General features: G+C 44.6%; 1 protein-coding gene across 1 annotated transcript in view; it reads right to left on the reverse strand.

The window, feature by feature from the left end:
* ADGRV1 (adhesion G protein-coupled receptor V1) overlaps nt 1-24684 on the reverse strand; it is a 522269-nt gene that overhangs the window by 417052 nt on the left and 80533 nt on the right. The window contains 6 exon segments of the mRNA XM_044282697.1: nt 6414-6577; nt 10217-10397; nt 12045-12230; nt 17819-17863; nt 17865-17946; nt 22296-22519. Of these exon segments, the coding sequence (XP_044138632.1) occupies nt 6414-6577; nt 10217-10397; nt 12045-12230; nt 17819-17863; nt 17865-17946; nt 22296-22519 (882 nt within the window).

Here is a 24684-nt window from a genome sequence, read left to right on the forward strand (position 1 = left end):
ACGGTCGCCAATTGGCAGGAGAGGAACCCTGAGACAAGACCGCCCCCACACCCACCTCAGAAGCATCAACCTCAACTATGAAGGGTAAAGAAACATCAGGTTGCACCAAGATGGGAGCGGAAGCAAAACTCTCCTTGATATCAGAAAAAGCCTTACGCGCCTCTACTGACCAAGAAGAAAAATCTACCCCCTTTCTGGTCATATCAGTGAGTGGTTTAACAATAGAAGAATAATTCAAAATGAACTTCCTGTAATAATTGGCAAAGCCCAAAAAACGCATCAGCGCCTTCTGATTCTCAGGAAGCTCCCACTCAAGCACAGCGCGGACCTTCTCGGGGTCCATGCGAAAACCAGAAGCGGAGAGAAGAAACCCCAGAAATTGAATTTCTGGAACCGCAAACACACATTTTTCCAGTTTCGCATATAATTTATTCTCCCGCAGGATGAGCAAGACCTGACGTAAATGTTCCTTATGAGTTTTGAAATCGGGAGAAAAAATCAAAATGTCATCCAAATACACCAATACAAATTTTCCCATCAAATGATAAAAAATGCTGTTCACGAAATGCTGAAAAACGGCTGGGGCATTCATCAAACCAAAAGGCATAACCAAATTTTCAAAATGGCCCTCACGGGTATTGAAGGCCGTCTTCCATTCGTCCCCTTCTTTGACCCTGACCAGGTTGTATGCCCCTCTTAGATCTAATTTGGAAAAGACTTTAGCCCCAACAACCTGGTTAAACAGGTCCGGGATCAGAGGAAGCGGATAAGGGTCACGAATTGTGATATTGTTCAGCTCCCTGAAATCCAGACAAGGTCTTAAAGAACCATCTTTTTTCTTAACAAAGAAAAAACCAGCGGCAACAGGTGACTTCGAGGGTCGTATGTGTCCCTTTCTCAGACTCTCAGAGATATAAGCACGCATAGCGATCCTCTCAGGTTGGGAAAGATTGTATAAACGAGATTTAGGCAGCTTGGCGTCTGGGATGAGATTAATAGGGCAATCGTACTCCCTGTGCGGGGGCAAATCCTGAACTCCACTCTCAGAGAAGACATCCGAAAATTCAGAGAGAAAAGATGGTACAGTCTTAGTAGCAACCTCAGAAACAGATGTCATGAGGCAATTCTCTCTGCAAAAGTCACGCCAACCATTTATTTGCCTCGCTTGCCAATCAATGGTGGGGTTATGCTTAGTGAGCCAGGGCAGCCCCAACACCAGAGGGGTAGGTAAACCGCTAAGGACGAAACATGACACATCCTCAACATGAGCATCACTCACAATTAAACGGATATTGTGAACTATGCCCTTTAATGATTTTTGAGAAAGTGGAGCGGAATCGATAGCAAAAACAGGAATATCCTTTCCCAAAGTGCGCACCTGGAAACCATGAGTTATCGCAAATTGATTATTAATGAGATTGACCGCTGCTCCACTATCCACAAAAATCTCACAAAAAATGTTCTTGCTCTCTAGCGCCACCCTAGCCGGCAGGACAAAACGGGAACTACAAGCAAATGGAAAACCTTCAATTTCCGCCTCAACCCTGCCAATAGTAACAGATGGAACATTTTTAAAAGATTTTTTCCTGTTTGTTTCTTTATTACTCCCAGAAAACTGCCTGAATCTCCTAGAGGGACAAATATTTGCCAAATGATTTATACCTCCACAACAAAAACAAACCCTCCCATGCGAGCTGAATCTTCTATTGTCAGAAGCAATCAACCCCAGCTGCATGGGCTCCTGCTCAGAAGGGGCTGACGGCGACTGAGACCCCTGCGCACAGAATGGGACCGCTGCACTGTCCTGGGACTGAGTATGACAGGAAGAGGACATCTCTCCTCTCTCTCTAAGACGCCTGTCAATACGAACGGCCTGAGACATAGCAGAGTCCAAAGAAATAGGCCTCTCATGAAAGGCAAATGCATCTTTCAATCCCTCTGAAAGACCATGGCAAAATTGACTTCGGAGTGCAGCATCATTCCAACCAGTATCAACTGCCCATCTCCGAAATTCTGAGCAGTATATTTCTGCGGATTGTTTACCCTGGCATAATAGACGTAGTTTAGACTCAGCCAGAGCAATACGATCCGGATCATCATATATCTGACCCAGGGCTAAAAAGAATTCATCCACTGAACGGAGAGGCCGTGCCCCCTCCGGCAGCGAAAAGGCCCAGGACTGAGCGTTACCTCTGAGCAGCGATATAATGATCCCCACCCTCCGTTCCTCATCACCAGAGGAGTGGGGAAGAAGGCGAAAATGGAGTTTGCAAGCCTCTCTAAAACGCACAAAATTCTCACTACCCCCGGAGAACGTATCTGGGAGCGAGATCTTAGGCTCAGAACAAACTCCATGAACGCAAGCTGAACCGGTCACTTGAAGCTGAGAAAAAGTCTTACGGAGATCAGCTACCTCCAATGAAAGACCCTGGAAGCGTTCAGCCAAAAGTGAAACCGGATCCATGCTTGAGACGGTTATGGCGGCTTATAATGTCACGAACGGTGTACAGGAAACAAGGCAAAGCAACATGTATAAATGACTCGCTGGATCCTAAAGCTAAGGAACCAAGGGAGACCCCTGCAGAAGACCTGGCACTTTCCCTGGCTGCTCAGCCTATGCAAAGATCCAAATGGTGGAGGTTTGCATATCCACGAACCTTGACTATAAAGCCCTGAGCACCCTACAATAGTGAGGGGGCACGACCACCGGCTCCCTACACAAGATACGGAGGGAGTCAGGGTCACCTGGGATCCAGCAAACAGAAAATAACAGATAACAGGTACAACACTTAGCTTTGTAGCAGACAGGAGAACAAGGTCAGCATGCATACACACTCCAGGAAGTAGTATAAGCCGCCCAGAAAAGCATTCTGGGGAGGAATTTAAAGGGAATCAATTAGTCCAACACATGACAGCTGAGAGAGGCTAACGAGAGGAGGAGCTGAATACCACAACACAGAAACTCAAGGAGGAGGTTCTGAAAGGCCTCTGTCAGAGCTTCTCAGCTGTCTGGTTGTGACAGAAACGTCAAGACTGGGCCAAGAAATATCTCAAGACTGATTTTTCTAAGGTTTTATGGACTGATGAAATGAGAGTGAGTCTTGATGGGCCAGATGGATGGGCCCGTGGCTGGATTGGTAAAGGGCAGAGAGCTCCAGTCCGACGCAGATGCCGGCAAGGTGGAGGTGGAGTACTGGTTTGGGCTGGTATCATCAAAGATGAGCTTGTGGGGCCTTTTCGGGTTGAGGATGGAGTCAAGCTTAACTCCCAGTCCTACTGCCAGTTTCTGGAAGACACCTTCTTCAAGCAGTGGTACAGGAAGAAGTCTGCATCCTTCAAGAAAAACATGATTTTCATGCAGGACAATGCTCCATCACACGCGTCCAAGTACTCCACAGCGTGGCTGGCAAGAAAGGGTATAAAAGAAGAAAATCTAATGACATGGCCTCCTTGTTCACCTGATCTGAACCCCATTGAGAACCTGTGGTCCATCATCAAATGTGAGATTTACAAGGAGGGAAAACAGTACACCTCTCTGAACAGTGTCTGGGAGGCTGTGGTTGCTGCTGCACGCAATGTTGATGGTGAACAGATCAAAACACTGACAGAATCCATGGATGGCAGGCTTTTGAGTGTCCTTGCAAAGAAAGGTGGCTATATTGGTCACTGATTTGTTTTTGTTTTGTTTTTGAATGTCAGAAATGTATATTTGTGAATGTTGAGATGTTAAATTGGTTTCACTGGTAAAAATAAATAATTGAAATGGGTATATATTTGTTTTTTGTTAAGTTGCCTAATAATTATGCACAGTAATAGTCACCTGCACACACAGATATCCCCCTAAAATAGCTAAAACTAAAAACAAACTAAAAACTACTTCCAAAAATATGCAGCTTTGATATTAATGAGTTTTTTGGGTTCATTGAGAACATGGTTGTTGTTCAATAATAAAATTAATCCTCAAAAATACAACTTGCCTAATAATTCTGCACTCCCTGTATGTAGATTATATAACTTGCACTTTACATGTCATATAGCTTGTCCTGCCATATGAGTTAGGTTATAGTCATCATCCTAGAGCGGGCCCAAGATACTCTTCGCCCCTTGCGCCTCCTGCTTCCTCTGCCAGCCCCTCTCTAGCCTTTTACGGGGCCAGGTTTCTCCATAGTCACCTCACCTAGCCCTGTCAATCATTTAGCAGAGAAAATGGTTGGCAGAGGAAGCAGGAGGTGCCTTAGACCCGCCCTTGGTGCACTTAACTCCTTATTTGCATATAAATTTAAAAAAACTTTTTCTCCACAATAAAGCAATTGATCGCTAAATGAAAGGCATCATTACATTCATCTGAGCTAGCACTACAAGGCATTGTGCCTGGTGTAGCAGTGTGACAGACCCCCTTTAAAGACTGTATACGTGGAGGTGGAGCTTTATTTTCACATTAAAATGTTAAACTAAAACACAATCTACAACCACAAATCATTAGTATTTTGATTCATTATAATAAAAAGCCAATCATATTTAAAACAATGTATGTCAGTACATGACAAAGGTGGATATTCTGCAGACATGTATCTAAATATGAATGACCACGGCATATTATCAGCCAATTCAAACCATATGTACTATAACTAAAGTGCAAAAAGTGCTTGTAAAGACATGACGGCTCAGATAAACAGAAAGGAACAAAATGTAAAAGAAAACACACTTGGGGTCATTTATCAAACTGGTGCATAGTAGAACTGGCTTCGTTGCCCATAGCAACCAATCAGATTCCACCTTTCATTTTCCAAAGGAGCTGTTCAAAAATGAACGCTGAAATCTGATTGGTTTTTATGGGCAATTAAGCCAGTTTGAATTTACACCAGTTTGATAAATGACTCTGACTGTTCCTACATCAGGAAACCCACCAGACCCCATGCACATTTCACAATAATACCAGCATTTCAAACAATCCAGATTTCATTAGTCTAAAATTGTTGGATATACAGTGTTGTTTTACTTCTTGTAATGCAAACAATGGGCCTCGTTTATCAGACCTGTTTAGAGGGGTTCTCTGAGAATTATATAAAAATGGCCTCCTGCAGCCCAATCTAGAATGTGACTAGGACAGGTGGTCTCCACTTGCAGAGCTGTTTAGGGTCTGAGGGAGCGAGGCCTTGCTACACTGCACGCTGGTGTCTGACATCACTGTCAGCCTGCTCAGCCTTACTGCATATTTCACACGCAATCGCTCTATTATGTATTGTAAAGTGGGAACAACAGACAGTCAGAGGCTGTCTTGACCACCATGCAAACCACGCAATTGGTCCTCTGGGCCCCTTGACAGATGAGTCCGACAGCGCTAGTTGATGGTGGGGCACAGGAGCTCATGGCTCCCATCCCTGCTGTTCACTGTTATAGGGCTCCCTGTGGACAGACAGGAATAGCGATTCCTGGCTGGCCGTCCTTATTAGAGCCCCCAGGCTTAACTTTGCTTGGGGCCCCAGAAATGCCAAGTCCGCCTCTGCAAATAGTAACTGAGCAATTCTATGTGCAGTATGCTGTCAAGGCTCAGCAGCCTGACAGGAACAAGGAGGAGGGATGTGATCCAACTCCCCATTCCTGTCCAGCTGCTCAGGCATCACAGCACATTGCACACAGGATCACCTCATTACTATCTATTGTAGCACAGAGTTCCTGCTCAGTGGCGTCATTAGAAGTGACTGGGCCCCACAGCAAATCTTTAAATGGGGCTCCTCCCCCAGAAATGTCTTTCCAACCCCTCCTCCTGTGTAACCCCCACTCCTGTGGCTAGTCAAGATCGCTGTCTCAGACCAGGCCCAGGAGCTGCTGTGTCCATTTACTACAATATATACCATCACTGTATAATAATGTTGTGGGGGCCCTGACAAAATCTTTTAGACCTCATCCTGAATGGCCCCCTTCTGAGTTTGGGCCCCAAAGTAGCTGCTAAAATCTGAGCTGCAATTGATTGCTGGTGGTAAAAAGTCCTGTTTTTCTGTTACATATTTTGGATAAATGAGGCCGACTGTCAAAGCTGAGTGGACAGACCCTATATGACAGGCACACAGGTTTTGTATTACAACCCTTTGGCTCTGCATATGGTGCCTCAACAATGGTTTTCTTATGGTTGCAGAAGCCACAGCGGTCAGCCGAACTCTGCACCCCCTTCATTGTTTACTGGACATTTTGTAGTGGTTTAAACTTTTGCCAATGAATAGGACTGAGTTGCGCTACAAAGCACACCCAATACGTCTCCATCCGCGCACAGGACCCTGACCGATCTGACAGGTCCCAGGAAACTGTGCCGGAAGCTTGGAAGTTCACAGATACTATTGTTTCTCTGTCTTACAAACAGCAGAAAGCTAGTGCCACAGGTCTGTTAGTACAGAGAATAGAAGACTTGCTTTTACCTCGTCTGGAGTCGATGAAATGGTTATTGTCTTCACAGTTTCCCCATCTTTAAACTGCAGTACGCCATGTGAGGGGTGAACATCAGGGGTTGAATCTGGGCTTACAGTCCATGTCACATTAATGGCGCCAAAGCTGCCTTGTCGCCTCATGACATCAAATGCAGCTGGAAATAAAGAGACGCTTATACACAATCATCCTATGACGTTTAGTAATCACGTAGAAGAAAGCAAACACAGACAAAACTGACAAATCTACAACATAGAAACCTGGACAAAATACTTTCAGCAAATAATATTTAGTTAGTATTGGATATTTCTGGCAAGTTACAAAAAGGTTGGTAAAAGGAAATGTATTATTATATTGTCCTATTTACACAGGACAATGGACAGGCAATTGCCATGAAGTAAACTAAATGTTACCGATAATTGCCTAATTGTTAAATAGGAGTGATAACTGCCTTTACATGTAGCGATCATACGCTCTGTATGGGGACAAGCAATCAGTGCGGAGATCAGTCATCCGCATACAGATTAATTGTTTGCAGGCAGCCGATCCGCATAAAACTTCAGATTATCCAAGCGTTTGTTTGTTTGCAATAAAGTGAGTGTTACCAGTTAGGGTTGTGTCCCTGCACAGTGTCACACTATCCAACCAATGCTGCCAGTGGCAAACTTGTGCGGGGACACACTCCCAACTAGTAACACCCAGCTGGACCTTTATCGCAGACTGTTGCAATTGATTCCTAAACTTCTAGTAGAAATAATAGAGGAACGGCACATCATAGAGATATGAAAAGTTGCCCTAGGATTGTTATTACATAGGGATAGTAGGTAATTACTAAAACAGACAAGTCAGGAAAGGTGACAGCTCCTTTTTAACTCATTAACAAGATTCCATGTGATATGATCACTTGGTCAGAGCACTGACTATCCAGTCCAGGCAAACTAGAAGCAAAGCTTCATAATCAGACATGTCATTCTCATTTGTCTAAGCCTCGTATAATACCAATGGCGGATTAACATAGGGGCCATCTGATCTGTTAACTTGCATTGCTAACTCCTTGTGTTGCTCCCATTAGGTTAGTGCAGTGCTGAGTAATATCAGGCACTAGTGCAGGGAAAACTAAAAACCAAACAAGTGGAGTATTGTATCAAAAAATATCATTTATTTATAAAATATAAAAGATGGAGAACAACGGGATGTTGTGATACAGTACACGGAGAAAGCACAGGGTAGGCACATTCAAAAAGAACACCATGGACCTGCACAATTTAATGTGCAGTAAGGTACGGTCAAAAAGATGGGATAAAAGCTGAGGCTCTGGGGACCCCAAAAAAGTATCTGGTATGGTGGTCACCCCAATAAGGGTATGGTACACGCGGCACCACAGATACTGTTTGAACCCTGGAGTCTCAGCTAGTATACCCTAGTAATGTGGGCATCACTGTCAGTCCAATATTATAATAAACAAGTAACAAAAGATACAATAAGTGGACGTCTGAGCGTATGGGACCTGGTGAGAACACATACAAAGGACCCCACATAAATCTAGCACATGCTAATGCGGACCGTACCTGAGGACATGGCGGCAGTTGAAGTGACAGACCCTGGGCGCGGGACCTCGACGCGCGTTTCACCTCACGGCTTCGTCAGGAGGTACTTTGCATTGTATGGACAGGGTATATATAGGGGACATAATGGGGGTAGGGCAATGGATGGAAATTACCTTGATTCGGCACATCTGTGGACCACACGAACGGGCGCGGGAGGCTCCATGATAGGCAGCGCCATCTTTCAGCGCGTCCACGTCTGCGCACCGCGCATGCGCGGCGACAAAAGCAGACGAGCCGGAGCGCATCGAGATGGCGTCACCCAGCGCATGCGCACCCCGCGACCCCCGTGGAACGCAGGTGAGCCGCAGTCCATGTCTCAGCCAGAGACAGGAGAACGGGGCGTGATCACACAACCGCCGTAATACTACAGGTACACACTGTCGTGACCTCACCAGGCCCCACACCCACAGGAATTGTCATGTAAAAGGAAGACATCAGTAAGCCTGTGACATTAGAACATTACGTGACATTAGAATAATACGTAATAACCATGACATAATCATGAGTATAACCATGAGTGACGTGGCTGCCTGATGTGCACAGTAGTAACACATCATATAGCAGAAATAATAAAAAAGGTGACATATAAGGGGTCCGTACAGGTAGAGTCACAATAGTGACTGCTATGATGAGACCCTATAGTTGATACATAATAACAATAATAATAAACATGTTTATTATTATTGTTATTATGTATCAACTATAGGGTCTCATCATAGCAGTGTGGTCTAATGTCACGTAATGTTCTAATGTCACAGGCTTACTGATGTCTTCCTTTTACATGACAATTCCTGTGGGTGTGGGGCCTGGTGAGGTCACGACAGTGTGTACCTGTAGTATTACGGCGGTTGTGTGATCACGCCCCGTTCTCCTGTCTCTGGCTGAGACATGGACTGCGGCTCACCTGCGTTCCACGGGGGTCGCGGGGTGCGCATGCGCTGGGTGACGCCATCTCGATGCGCTCCGGCTCGTCTGCTTTTGTCGCCGCGCATGCGCGGTGCGCAGACGTGGACGCGCTGAAAGATGGCGCTGCCTATCATGGAGCCTCCCGCGCCCGTTCGTGTGGTCCACAGATGTGCCGAATCAAGGTAATTTCCATCCATTGCCCTACCCCCATTATGTCCCCTATATATACCCTGTCCATACAATGCAAAGTACCTCCTGACGAAGCCGTGAGGTGAAACGCGCGTCGAGGTCCCGCGCCCAGGGTCTGTCACTTCAACTGCCGCCATGTCCTCAGGTACGGTCCGCATTAGCATGTGCTAGATTTATGTGGGGTCCTTTGTATGTGTTCTCACCAGGTCCCATACGCTCAGACGTCCACTTATTGTATCTTTTGTTACTTGTTTATTATAATATTGGACTGACAGTGATGCCCACATTACTAGGGTATACTAGCTGAGACTCCAGGGTTCAAACAGTATCTGTGGTGCCGCGTGTACCATACCCTTATTGGGGTGACCACCATACCAGATACTTTTTTGGGGTCCCCAGAGCCTCAGCTTTTATCCCATCTTTTTGACCGTACCTTACTGCACATTAAATTGTGCAGGTCCATGGTGTTCTTTTTGAATGTGCCTACCCTGTGCTTTCTCCGTGTACTGTATCACAACATCCCGTTGTTCTCCATCTTTTATATTTTATAAATAAATGATATTTTTTGATACAATACTCCACTTGTTTGGTTTTTAGTTTACTCTGAATTGGTGCAAGTGGTCATTATAGCTGTCTTAATTGACAGAGCTGCCTTGTTGTAGGTTAACTAGTGCAGGGAAGCCCAACCTGCGGCCCTCCAGCTGTTGCAAAACTACAATTCCCAGCATGCCCGAACAGCTTACAGCTATTAGCCTACAGCAGGGCATGGTGGGAGCTGTAGTTTTACAACATCTGGAGGGCCGCAGGTTGAGCATCCCTGGGTTAGTGCAGTGCTGAGTAATATCATGCACTAGTGCAGGGAAGCCCAACCTGCGGCCCTCCAGCTGTGGTAAAGCTACAACTCCCAAGATGCACACTTGCTTAGCTGTTTTCAGAACTCCATAGAAATGAATGAAGCATGCTGGGAGTCGTAGTTTCACCACAGCTGGAGTGCTGGAGGTTAGCCATCACTGCTCTAGGGAAACCTTATGGCATAATCCGCACCCCCTTGTTAAGATATTATCAGAATAAAATGCACCAGTTCTTATCCTTACCATAGTGAATGTCATTTTCTTTGCTTTCATTTATGTTTCTGACTATTCCAGGAGAGACAAATTCAATAACTCCATGTGGGTCATCGTTTTTTAAGATGGTTATGTTGACTCTTATGGCTTCCCCTAGTGTGATGGGAAACTCTCCATGACTGCTCAGCACCACCGAGTACATCTCATCTAACTGTGAAGAGCAAAGTAGAGATACCATACTGTATTTCATTTAATATCTACATATGGTTAGTAATAACTCGCTACCTGAATGTGTGAATGAGATTTATATCAGAATTCTTGTCTTGGGTGTGTATCGTGGGCACTTGTGTGTACAATGCATGTGTGATCCAGGTAGTCCCAAAATCCAAATAGCTGTTTACAGTAAAACGGTACAATGGTTGATGTCATAGTCTACAAGCCAAACTTGAAGCTAGTGGGAAAGTAAAGCGATTTATGGTAATATCCCTGGTGGTCTAGGGCATTGAAGTGGTTATTGTCTATATTCTTGTGGTCTAAAGTAGTAAAAGTATTAATATCAGTATCACTAGTGCTCTGGGGTGATAAAAGGGTTAATACTGTGCTTGAACAGCTGCACACTTTCTATGATCAGTAGAGCTCCCCTCCCCCAAAAAAATAAAAAAGTTTAAGCAGCATGTGTGATCACCAATTGCTCTTGTGCAGATTCGACAAATAAAATGGACGGCGCGCCCCATTCAGGACCCTCCTCTATTGGTAGGATCAGTTGTAAATAGCATATCCCCCTCTAGAGGACACAGTGCACCCATTGAACAGAATGGGATGGACAGCCATCAGTGGGACCCAACATAACGCTGCTTATGAAGAATCCAGCAGATGGCTCGTCATCGGAGGTCCCACTAAAAGAGAGAGGTCCCAAACACCACCGGTTTTATAATACAGCATTAATCCAGCCTAAAGTTCTGTTGAGAAATGCTTTACACATCGCTCTGAGAACAGAATACACTAAGGGGGTCATTTATTAAACAGGTGCCTTGCGCCTCAATCTGTGACTTCTCCCCGCTCGTGCCAGGTCTAAAAACGTAGGTGGGGAAGGGGACGGGTCAGCCGTCTCATCTACCATTTTCTACACCTGTTTTAGGCGTAGAAATGGTCTAAATGTAAGACAACAAGAAAGTTGTCTTACATTTAGAGTCGGCGGTGGATCCGCTGAAGTTATGTAGAGGCTGGTGCCGCTAAATAACTGCGGCGGATCCACCGCCAGAGCAGGGCTTTGTTAAGACCGGCGTTGAAAATAAATGTGCCCCTGTATGCACATCTGTATGAACCTACTATATTGTGTCCCTATAATGTTAACCTAAACGTAATCTTGTACTGCGACATTTCTATATACGTTATAAAATACACACTGTACGCATTTCTCCTTCTCGCTACATGTTCCTGCAGCTGACAGGGATGTTATATGCATTCTCACATATTTCCTTTCCGTACAGCTTTGTCCTTAACAACTAACACACGGGGGCTGAAATTCACATGCATCTCACATGTTCCACCAGAAGCCGCTAACAAAGGAGCCGCCAGCCCCAGCCCCAGCTCCGCGCATAGCAAGCTGGTGTAATTGGCAAATGATTGGTTCTTTATGCTAAATAGGTGTCAGAGGATTTTCACACCATTATCAATCCTCTGGGATGTGAATAGTGGTTCACAGGTTCTTAATAACTATTTAATCATGTATCGCTCCCTTTGTGGCAGTGTATGCCACCTCTCCTTCAGCGCTGTAAGTGTTAGCTGTGGACAAAGTTAACCTCTGCACAAAGCCTTCAGGAAAGAAGTGCAGCCAGTGAGTGAAGAAGTCTAATACCTCTGGTACCCCATCCATCCTTGTTAACAATGTAATTACAATCTCTTTTTCACCAGTCTTAAACTCCAGGATCCCAGTGTTTCCATAGAATTCATTGCTGTCTCTTGGCTCAATGGTATACCGCAGGAACTGTTTAACAAGAAGCCCTTTGGATCGAGCAATTCTAAGTTCAACAGAATCTCCCTCCTGGGGAAAAGAAAAAGATTTAATATGTTTAAATAGAGAAAAATATTCTACATTTTTCAAACCAGCACCTGGATCTGAATACATTTGTAATTGCTTGTAATTAAACATTTAATGTATCCGTATAGCGCCGCCTGCTGTTTGTTCTTTTCCTTATTCCCTGTCCACCTCACTGAGGTGGTCGCACGTGCTAAGTTTAAATCTCCAACCTTCAATAGCCATATTTTTTATTAGAAGCTATAACAGTTGCAGGGAAAGGACATGCCCCCTGAGAAAGGACATGCCCCCTGAGAAAGGACGTGCCCCCAGAGAAAGGACGTGCCCCCAGAGAAAGGACATGCCCCCTGAGAAAGGACGTGCCCCCTGAGAAAGGACATGCCCTCCGAGCTGCCAGCCTAAGATAAATTTACCAGAACTATTGGAGTGAGGAGATCACTGGATCCATGTGAGGTACAGGGCTGGTTCTAGCTTTGTCAGAAATAGACTGTCATGTACTAGATTATGTTTGATTTTCCTTTTTTACATCAGTCATGGGAGAACTTCTTATCTGGGAGAAAACTATCACTGTACATTACAAACTCACACAATGACTACCTGAGCCCCTGTCATCTACTGAGGATTTGCTATTAAGTATTGGGCCTATCAATTCTAAACAAATTGGATTCATCGCAAATTTGGCAAAAATTATCTTTCCGAACTAATCCAAAGTTTTTGCGATTTGGTTCAGATGAATCGTGCAAAACTGTGCCTGCCGATTTACTTTTAAAATTCAGTACTCTCGATGAGGAAAATAGGGCTGGGAAGATGAAGGATCACATGAAATTGGGAGAGGCCCGAGCCAGCAAGTTTGCCCACAATGCAGCCAATCAGGAGGAAGGATATTGGCTAGTGTACCAGGCTCTATGCTATCTGTGAAGCACAGACGCCATTGTGGGCTCAGCCACTGATGTGATAGGACATGTCTCTGATAGACACCAATTAGACACACAAGCCAGGAATGGTGTACTGATTGTGAAGAAGATACATTTACGGTACTTAGGTAGATTTAATTACTAGGTAGAATTCAGGTTTTATCATTAGGGACAGCAATGGTGAAGTTAGGGTACTGTGTGTCTTAGGCTCCATTCACACGTCTGCATTTTTTTTCCGCATCCTTTCCGCAAAAATGCGGAAAAGATGCGGAATATATGCGGACCCATTCATTTCAAAGGGGCCCGCAAAAGATGCGGACAGCATTCAGTATGCTGTCCGCATCCGCAATCCCGTACCGTTCCACAATACGGATCCGTCAAATAAGTACCGCATGTCCTACTTTTGTCCGCAAATTGCGGACCGTCGCCCCATTGAAGTGAATGGGTCCGCAAAAAAACGGATGACATGCGGAAAGATGTCAAATGTAATCCGCATGTCATCCGCAATTGTGGATCATGAATTGCGGATCTGCAGGAAATAGAAAAAGAATCCTGCCCCATGTGACCTTTTCCACCTTCTTTTTCAGATTTTTGTGGAAACACGGAAACACGGAAGCACGGAAAAGATGCGGATGCACTTTTGAAAAAAAAACAGAACACGGATCCGCAAAAAAAGGGAACGTAAATCTGGAAAGAAAATATACTGACGTGTGAATGTAGCCTTACAGTCAGGGCTGCTGGAGCTATTCATAACCATATGTGTTACACCGACTGCAAAAAGAGACAGTTTAAAGGGACAGTACCCTTTTATTCGGTACATGCGCTAGCCTTCTTTTTGTTTAAAAACTTGTTGCAAAGCTTCAACAGTTCATAAGTGTTTTATAGGCATGTTCCCAGCAGTACCAGCAGCATATATTTCTCTGCGTATGCTGAGCCTTTGAACTTTTTTCTTTACAAAAACCTATTGCAATTTTTCTACTGTTTAGAAGTGCGCAATTTTAGTGCATTAATAGCAGTGAATAGTATGGTCGCCCTCAGGGGACGTCCAGTAAGGGTACTTTCACACTTGCGTTTTTCTTTTCCGGCATAGAGTTCCGTCACAGGGGCTCTATACCGGAAAAGAACTGATCAGGCAGATCCCCATGCATTCTGAATGGAGAGTAAGGGCTCTTTCACACTTGCGTTCTTTTCTTCCGGCATAGAGTTCCGTCGTCGGGGCTCTATGCCGGAAGAATACTGATCAGTTTTATCCTAATGCATTCTGAATGGAGAGAAATCCGTTCAGGATGCATCAGGATGTCTTCAGTTCCGGAAAGGAATGTTTTTTGGCCGGAGAAAATACTGCAGCATGCTGCGCTTTTTGCTCCGGCCAAAAATCCTAAAGACTTGTCGCAAGGCCAGATCCGGAATTAATACCCATTGAAAGGCATTGATCCGGATCTGGCCTTAAGCTAAACGTCATTTCGGCGCATTGCCGGATCCGACGTTTAGCTTTTTCTGAATGGTTACCATGGCTGCCGGGACGCTAAAGTCCTGGCAGCCATGGTAAAGTGTAGTGGGGAGCGGGGGAGCAGCATACTTACCGTCCGTGCGGCTCCCGGGGCGCTCCAGAGTGACGTCAGGGCGCCCCACGCGCATGGATCACGTGATCGCATGGCACGTCATCCATGCGCATGGGGCGCTCTGACGTCACTCTGGAGCACCCCGGGAGCCGCGCAGACTGTAAGTATGCCGCTCCCCCGCTCCCCACTACTACTATGGCAACCAGGACTTTAATAGCGTCCTGGATGACATAGTAACACTGAACGCATTCTGACGACGGAACTGCCTGCCGGATCACACTGCCACAAGTGTGAAAGTAGCCTCAGGCCTCTTTCACACTTGCGTTGTCCGGATCCGGCGTGTACTCCACTTGCCGGAATTACACGCCGGATCCGGAAAAACGCAAGTGTACTGAAAGCATTTGAAGACGGATCTGTCTTTAAAATGCGTTCAGTGTTACTATGGCAGCCAGGACGCTATTAAAGTCCTGGTTGCCATAGTAGTAGTGGGGAGCGGGGAAGCAGTATACTTACAGTCCGCACGGCTCCCGGGGCGCTCCAGAATGACGTCAGAGCGCCCCATGCGCATGGATGACGTGCCATGCGATCACGTCATCCATGCGCCTGGGGCGCCCTGACGTCACTCTGGAGCGCCCCGGGAGCCGCACGGACGGTAAGTATACTGCTTCCCCGCTCCCCACTACACTTTACCATGGCTGCCGGGACTTTAGCGTCCCGGCAGCCATGGTAACCATTCAGAAAAAGCTAAACGTCGGATCCGGCAATGCGCCGAAACGACGTTTAGCTTAAGGCCAGATCCGGATCAATGCCTTTCAATGGGCATTAATTCCGGATCCGGCCTTGCGGCAAGTGTTCAGGATTTTTGTCCGGAGCAAAAAGCGCAGCATGCTGCGGTATTTTCTCCGGCCAAAAAACGTTCCGGTCCTGAACTGAAGACATCCTGATGCATCCTGAACGGATTTCACTCCATTCAGAATGCATTAGGATAAAACTGATCAGGATTCTTCCGGCATAGAGCCCCGACGACGGAACTCTATGCCGGAAGAAAAGAACGCAGCTGTGAAAGAGCCCTTAGGCCAGTATTTTTTTCCCCAAAAACTTGTTGCAATTTTTGTAATTTGAAAAAGCATAACAAAAACGATATTGTGGTGTGTTTTTAAACAGACTGTTTATTAATATCATCAACAATGGGTTTTCCCTTAGCTATATATGTTAGTGTCACTCTGACATTATTTACTATTGCTGTCTATGTGTTAAAGAGCTTGAAAAGAGGTTAAAGAAAGAGAGAGAGCGGAAAAAAAATTCCCATTCCAATGGGCCCAGGCTTCAATCCAGAGCGCCATTCTCTACCACTGAAGTGCTACCTACCTGAGCTTCCTGTTCTAACTTTTGTACTATACTTCATTACACCCCTATCCAGTACGGCATCCAAGTATCTGAAGAAGACTTACTGCCGAAAACATTTATACTACTGGAATGACTGCATATTATTTCTTGGAGTGCAGAGTCCGCAATACACCTGGCCGGCACCCCCATAGAGCTGCCTATTAGAACATGTTTCTATTTTCTTCCAGAGACGCCGCACTGTGTGCTTTCCGCATCCATTCCTGCCCCTTAGAGAATGAACGGGTCTGCACCCATTCCGCAATTTGCGGAACGGATGTGGACCCATTCTGCGGATGTGTGAATGGACCCCTATACTATTAACACTGGTCCGGGACCCATCTCTAGCACCCTCAGGACTATGAGAGTGTGCCAGTAAGCCACTGACTCATGGTGATGTCATAGTGATGTGAGAATGTCACAGTGATGTCATAGAAGAGGGATAATGTACAATGAAGATTCTGTATTAGTAGGATAAAATGCATAGTCCACACTAGTGGAATAATGTGCACAGTGATGTCATAGTAGTGGGATAATGTGCACAATAATGCCACAGTGGTGGGATAAAGGACAAAGCGATGTCATATTAGTGGGACCATGTGTACAGTGATGCCCTAGAAGTGGGATAATCTGTACAGTGATGTCATAGTAGTAGAATAATGTGCATGATGATGTCATGGTAGTGGAATAATGTGCACAGTAATGTCATAGTATTGTACTATGATAATCTGCAGTGATGACATAGTACTGGGATAATGTGCACAGGAGTCACAGTACAGGTAAACTCCACACTAATATCAAAGAGAATATTCCCACAGTGATGTCACAGTTTACCGATAACCCAGGTTTGATTCGCCACGAAGCCAAATTTCCTAGTGCTTCGTGGATGAATAAATTTTCCCTAAAATGGCGGTAAAAAAATAAAATCATACTCACCTCATCTATTTGCGTATAAAGAATCCGCCACAGCCAGGGATGCGCCTAGCCTTCCCCTTTGCCACAATAAAAGCTCTCATTGCCCACGGCCCTTCCGCTGCCCCCCTCTTGCCCCTACCTGGTGCTGCCTGGCCTCATTGGTGGTGCACCCCTGGCCACAGCCATCTTGATAGAAAATCCTGCGTGAAATCTCGTGCACGGTGACGTATGACGTCACCATGGCTGCACAGTGCGAGATTTGACGGTGGATCTTCAATCAAGATGGCCATGGCGAACTCTTCACGCGCAAGTGGATGAGGCGAGTATGATTTTTTTTTTTTAACCACCATTTCAGGGAAAATTAATTTGTTACCACGAATAGATTAACCTCTGACAGCCCTCAATGGTCATCTCATCATGCCACGATCAGCAATGAACACGGCATCTGAAGGGTTCAATGATGGGGGGGGGGGGGGCAGCAATTGCTATTCCCCGTTATTGCGCCCTCTACGCTCAAAGAAATGCGCTTTGTGACAAATTTCTTAGTGTAATTCGGGAAAACAGCCGAATCGAAGTTTTGAGAACTTCACCCACCTCTAGCTATTACTATACATTTTCAGACGACAACCCTAAGTTAACAAAACTATTATCAAGCATCAGCTACTGAGGACGTTAGTTTATGTATCATTATCTGATGTTTTCAGCCCAAAATAAGAGATCACCTTATAAAAAAAGAAATACTAAATACTATAAGCAATTAGGACATTTCAGCTTTTAGTTTTCATCTTTTAGAGTTGTGGGAATGAAATAATACACATACTTTTACATTATAAGGTCCTCTGTAAAATGGGGAGAACTCAAACACTGCCTCCCGGGTTGTCATTTTCCAGTATTGTAAGTTCGCAACTGGTAAATCCAGACTTGAGGACTTGATTTTCTTCACTGACCCTTCAGTGTGCAGAACAGAAACAAACTGTTACACATATACATAAAGAAAAGCCGACATTGGTAGCACCACTAAATATTAGGATAGAAGAATAATAGGGTGACTTGTAGTGGAGGCCGACTGTACAGTCACTGTATGTATAGGGCTGTCGCACCCTGAAGCTAAGAGCCACAGGAAAACAGCTGAGGAAAAAACATCAGTCCAGCTCTTTGTACAGATAGAAGGATCACATTCTCTCCGGCCACCTTGTACTACTGGGTATCTTCAGTGGGACTATATGACATGGTCCCATTGAACAGTGCCCGACATCTGCATGTCTGGTGCAATAAACAAAAAACTAAAATAAAAAACTTCAGAGACCTAGTGGTCAAAATATTTAGCACAATATGTCAATAATAAAACAACAATAGGAAATATGGTCCTTTACAGAACTTCCGAAATATGTTTTATAGCTCATAAAATTGCAAGAATTCAGCTTTATGCTGACTTACCTGACTTTGGCCTTATGCCCACGACCGTTGTATGCGTTGCGGTCCGAAAATTGCGGATCGTCAAAACACGGATGGCGTCCGCGTGCGTTACGCAATTTGCAGAACGGCACGGACAGCCATTATTATAACTGCCTATTCTTGTCCACAAAACGCGGACAAGAATAGGACAGGATTTTTTTGCGGACCACGGAACGGAGCAACGGATGCGGACAGCACACAGAGGCATATTTTGCGGCCCCATTGAAGTGAATGGGTCCGCATCCGAGCCGCCAAAACTGCGGCTCGGATGCGGACCAAAACATCGGCCGTGTGCATGAGGCCTAACACTGCAGGTTTTTTAATCACCAGCATGTCAGTTTTATGCTGCAGGATTTACCTGGGGCTTTCGTCCATTGCAACACAAAACAAACAAAAAATATTTTCCGAAAGTCTTATTTTCACAGAAAGCAGATACATTTCACTAGACGTCTGAAGACCACTGCATATCACACATCACAGCATCACAATAAGGGCTCATTCAGACGGCCATATGCTGTCCGCAATAATACTAAATGCTATCCGTTTTTTTGTGGATCCGCTAAAACACAGATAGCATTCAGTATTTTTGATACCCATACACTTTAATGGGGCCATGTCCTGATTTTAACGGACAAGTATAGGACATGTTCCATTTGTTTTGCGGAACCGTGGAATAGAAACGGGTCCCATAGAGGTGAATGGGTCAGCATCTAATCCGCAAAAAAACAGATCCGCATTTTTGCGGATAGCATACGGCCGTCTGAATTAGCCCTAATGCACAGGCCTGAGGGTTTATATTGCAAGAAGTTGATTGAGAACAAGATCGGAGATTTTTGGAAGTGCATTATTCACGCAGGGCACACACATATAGCACTTACCCAAAGTAAACCACAAATCTTTCTGTCTCTACCCTGGCAAAACAGGAAAGGGGTCAGGGAGGAAGAGAAGGGGGTGAAAGAGCTGCCAAAACCTCAGTAAGACGGGGGAGAGAAGAAGGCACTTTATTCCTTGAGCACACATAATGCTGCTGACTTTCGGGGGGTGCTATTTGTTGGGTGCTGCCCTGTTTATAAAGCCTCGAAAGAGAATTGTCAGCTCTGCCTAATGGGAGACGACCAGACAGTGTGTCCGAACCCATTTACCACCTCCCGTGCCAGCCCCTCTCCACAGGACGGCTGCCAAGCTACAACCAGCGCTGCTGAACAAATCCAGCTTGGCTTCATCTGGAAAGAAGGTCAGGGATTTGCTTTCCCGTAATATTGTTGATTCCTGAATATTTCATGCAGATATCCTCCCCATGCAGACTAAACTACGACTACTACAATCATCAATTATTAGGACCAAACGCTGGGTATTCTTTCAAGGTGTGACCTGTTCTCGGCATAAAGTCGCCCCCTGATCGGCTGTGAGCACCAGGGAGCTGGGCGGATGGCAACATCAGGGAAATTATTACAGACATAAGTGTGATCTCATCTCCCAAAAGCTATTAAAAAGTCAATTACAAATGTTTTGCCATTGTTTATTTAACTCGTTAGGAATCAGGATGAGGATTGCTACATCTGTACATGGCCCCCATTCGAATGTCTGACCATCCAAAGCTCCAGCCCCTAGAACTGCTCTGTGACACAGAGGGGATCCTCCAGAGCATATTCCTGACAGGGTTTAAAACCCCTTTAAGATTGGTCCCTAATTGGCTGCATCTTGCAATCACATTTGCTTCTGGGAGGCTCAGTACACTGTTCTGTACATTCTGGTCGTATGCAGGGTGTAGTATGGACTATAGGGCACCAGAGCACACCTAGACTGGGTCCCCTTCCACCATGATAAACCTTACAACATGAAACGCTTCAGGTGATTTTGGTTTCCCTAATGCACAGAAATAATTCCTACAATGCTGTCATAATAGTGAAATTATGCACACAGTAATGTCACAGCACAGGGATAATACATACAGGGGATGGCACACTGCAGGCATAATGTGCACAGTGACAATACAGTGCAGGAATTATACAAACACTGATGTCACAGTACAGGGATACTGCACACAGTAATGTCACAGTACAGGGATACTGCACACAGTAATGTCACAGTACAGGGATACTGCACACAGTAATGTCACAGTACAGGGATACTGCACACAGTAATGTCACAGTACAGGGATACTGCACACAGTAATGTCACAGTACAGGGATACTGCACACAGTAATGTCACAGTACAGGGATACTGCACACAGTAATGTCACAGTACAGGGATACTGCACACAGTAATGTCTCTGTACAGGGTAATGCACACAGTAATGTCACAGTACATGGATACTGCACACAGTAATGTCACAGTACAGGGATACTGCACATAGTAATGTCGCTGTACGGAGTAATGCACACAGTAATGTCACAGTACAGGGATTATGCACACAGTAATGTCACAGTACAGGGATAATGCACACAGTTATGTCACTGTACAGGGATAATGCACATAGTAATGTCACTGTACGGGGTAATGTCACAGTACATGGATGATGTACACAGTAATGTCACAGTACAGGGGAAAATGCACACAGTAATGTCACAGTACAGAGATGTTGTGACAGTAATTTCACAGTACATGCATAATCTGCACAGTGAGATTTCAGCGCAGGAATTATGCAAACAGTGATGACACAGTAGAGGGATAATGCACACAGGGATGTCACAGTACAGGGGTAATGCACACAGTAATGTCATTGTACAGGGTAATGCACACAGTAATGTCACTGTACAGGGATAATGCACACAGTAATGTCACAGTACTGGGGTAATGCACACAGTAATGTCACAGTACTGGGGTAATGCACACAGTAATGTCACAGTGCAGGCATGGTATACGCTATGATATTATATCATACCACAGACGACACACGCAAAAAGGTCATCATGTACAGTGTGACAAAGTGGATAATTTTGCGACGCCCCATTCCATGTTGGGACCCACAGCAGTTTCTATGATAGCTACTAGAGATGAGTGAATCGAGGTCAAACAAATTGACTTAGATCAGAATTTTCAGGAAAAATTTGATTTGCCATAAAGTCAAGTTTCCTTGCGCTTCGTGGTAACAAATACATTTTTCCTGAAATGCCGATAAAAAAAAGAAACATACCTCATCCATTTGTTCGCAGAGAGGTCATTGCAGCCATCTTGACTGATGTCACCATGCCTGTCCAGTGTGATGACGTCATTACGTCACCGCACAAGATTTTGCGTGGTTTCTTCAATCAAGATGGCAGTGACAGTCTCCCTGCAAGCAAATGGAGGTAATAAAACGTGATAAAAGGTATGTTTTTTTTACCCTGATTAACCTCTAAAAGGCCTCAATTTTAATATCAGGTGGCACATTCAGCGATCAATGGCATCTGACGGGTTCAATGACGGGGACAGCACGATCATTGTTTCCGACATTGCGTCCACTACATACAATGTAATGCAATTCGTGCCGAAGTATTTTGTAAGGAATCAAATTTCTTTGTGAAATTCGGCGAAGCAGCAGAATCAAATTTTTGTTAACACCGCTGATCACTACTCGCTACCCTGGTAGTTTATGCCCATGTCCGTATGGAAACAATTCCATGTCGTTATTTTCCTGGCGTATCTTAAATTGTCTATATGTCTATGGAAGGAACGTGGAGATATGTATAAGAAAAACAAAGCATCGACATTAAAAATGAAAAGCACTGCAGCTGCATCACTGCTAAACTGTGGCCATTACTGGTATCTCTCCGTAATGTGACGCAGGATACAGTGCCTATATGATACGTAATGGAGAGGTACAGTAATCTATATAAATTATTACATAAAGGCCGCATACCTGTCCAATGATATGATCACAGTTTCGTTGACTTCGGGGTAATCATCGGCTTTAATGGTGACATTTATCTCTGTCGTATTCTGACCAGATAAAAAAGTCACAGATCCATTGAAGGGACTTAAATCATCGAGAGTGATGGAATTCTTATTGACGCCATAGGGTTTGATGCTCCAATATACAACCGCATCATCGCCTGTTCCATCACGATGTAGCACAATCGACACCTGAAACCAGTATAAAATAAGATCAAAATGGAAAAGCAGACTGGTGACATCATTACTATAAAGGTCTTAAAGGGAGGAAAAAGGTACAAAAAAGAGCAAAATGTCTCTAAACTTTGAGTGAAATTAATATATTGTGGGAGATTTATTAAAGGGGCTGTGCCAAGTTTTTAACTTATCCCCAATCCACGGGACAGGGAATGTGATTGGTAGGGGTTTCATCGTTGGGACCCCTGCTGACCCCAAGAAGAGGGGTCCATCCATTCTCTATGGGACTGCCAGAGATTCTGAAAGGATCAAGGTAACCTGCCTTAGAAATCGGCCCGATTTCCTATCTATTTCTGTTGCCGATTTTCACTCTGACATGTGCATTGTCCCGTGGATTGTCACCCAGATTTGTGAAACTAATCCCCCTGGAGGTTTTACTACCACATCAGACCAGGAAAACAGGGAGCATCCACAACTCCTGAGGAGCACATCCTTAAGGTCAGGAGACACCAAATACATCTTATTATGAAGAATAGGGCCCATGCATGGGCACCATCTGTGTCGCCAGCGCTGATGGGTCCGTGATCTGTCCGCAAATGCTTATGTGGCCTTCCACTCTATGCCTCCGCTCCGTATCTGCTAGATTGCGGACCCATTGAAGTGAAGGGGTCTGATCCATGATATGGTGCGCACACGGTGCCTGTATACTGCGGACCTGCTGTTTACAGGCTGTGATATGGCATGGCCGGCACACTGCAAATGTTAACCGCTTGAGGACCTTATGGTTTTCTATTTTATGTTTTAGACTCCCTGCCGTCCCGAAACCATACCTTTTTTTATTTTTCTATTCACATAGATGTGTGATTTTTATTTTTATTTTTTTTGCTGGAAAAGTTGTAATTTCTACTGGTACTATTTAATGTTGCATATGAAGTAATGGGAAGCCGGAAAATTGCCAGAATGAAAAAAATACAAATCTGCCACAGTTTTAGAGATTTCGGGACATTTTAGATAATGGTCTTAATAAACCCCTAAGCCAGCGCCTCTTCATAACTCGGGCAGATCCTCCGCCAGTTCTAAATGTAAGACAGCTTCCAAGCTGTCTTACATTTAGACCTTTTCTTGCCCACGCTACACCGATTTTTTTAGACCTAGCGTGAGTGGGGAAAAGTTGCAGATTACAGCGCAACTAACATTTGCGCTGCTATCTGCGCCTGAAATACGCCTAATTGAGGCGCATTTCAGATTGATAAATGACCTCCTTTACTGCGTTCCCTATGCAGTCAAACTAACCTCTTACTTTTACTTCCCAGGTCAGTACAATTACAGCAATACCACATTTATGTAGTTTTTCTTGAATACATAAAACAACTTCATGGCCATATTTTTCCCCATAACTTTATTGTTGCATCTACTGAGCTGTGAGAGGGTTTAATTCTTGATGGGTCATTTGTACTCTTTATTACCATTTTGGAGTGCGTATGACATTTTGATCACTGTTTATTCAAGTTTATTTGGGAGGTGAAGTGACAAAAATGCGGTGATACCTATGATCATAATTTTTTTATTAATTATTTTAAATTTTATTTTTATTTTTACACATTAGCAGCAGAACCCCGGCAGCTCTGGCATAGGCTCAGCTTCTGAGCAGCCGCCATGTTTAAATGCTGGACTTCCACCGTACATTAACGGGGGAGGTCCTGAAGGGGTTCAATGCTGGCGAAGAATACATCAGGTATGTACCTGAAAACAATCTATTTTACATATTTTTTCTTATATTGTATTACATAAAATGAAAAACCACAATTTTTTATGTACGGTATCTTCCAAAGTTTTGCTTTCACGACAGCAAGCATGTTTTTATGCTTTGTGATTGCTTTAAAGGGAATCTGTCACCACAATTCTGGACTATTACCTGCAGTACTACATGAGTACTACTGCTCATAAGGAGAACGGATTGCACGTTGTTTTATTTTCCTACAGCCCCCGTTACCCCACTATTAGCACTCAAAGCTGTCCGGACTGTTGTGCCATGTCCACATAAGGCCTCTTTCACACGACAGATTTTTTTTTTTGTTTACGGGCCGTTTTTTGCATTATGTATACGGTCCGTATACGAAACCATTCATTTCAATGATTCCGCAAAAAAACTGAATGTAATCTGGACTCCTTACAGTATC

Source organism: Bufo gargarizans, chromosome 1, assembly GCF_014858855.1.
Source record: "Bufo gargarizans isolate SCDJY-AF-19 chromosome 1, ASM1485885v1, whole genome shotgun sequence".
In the NCBI taxonomy this organism is placed as follows: Eukaryota; Metazoa; Chordata; class Amphibia; order Anura; family Bufonidae; genus Bufo; species Bufo gargarizans.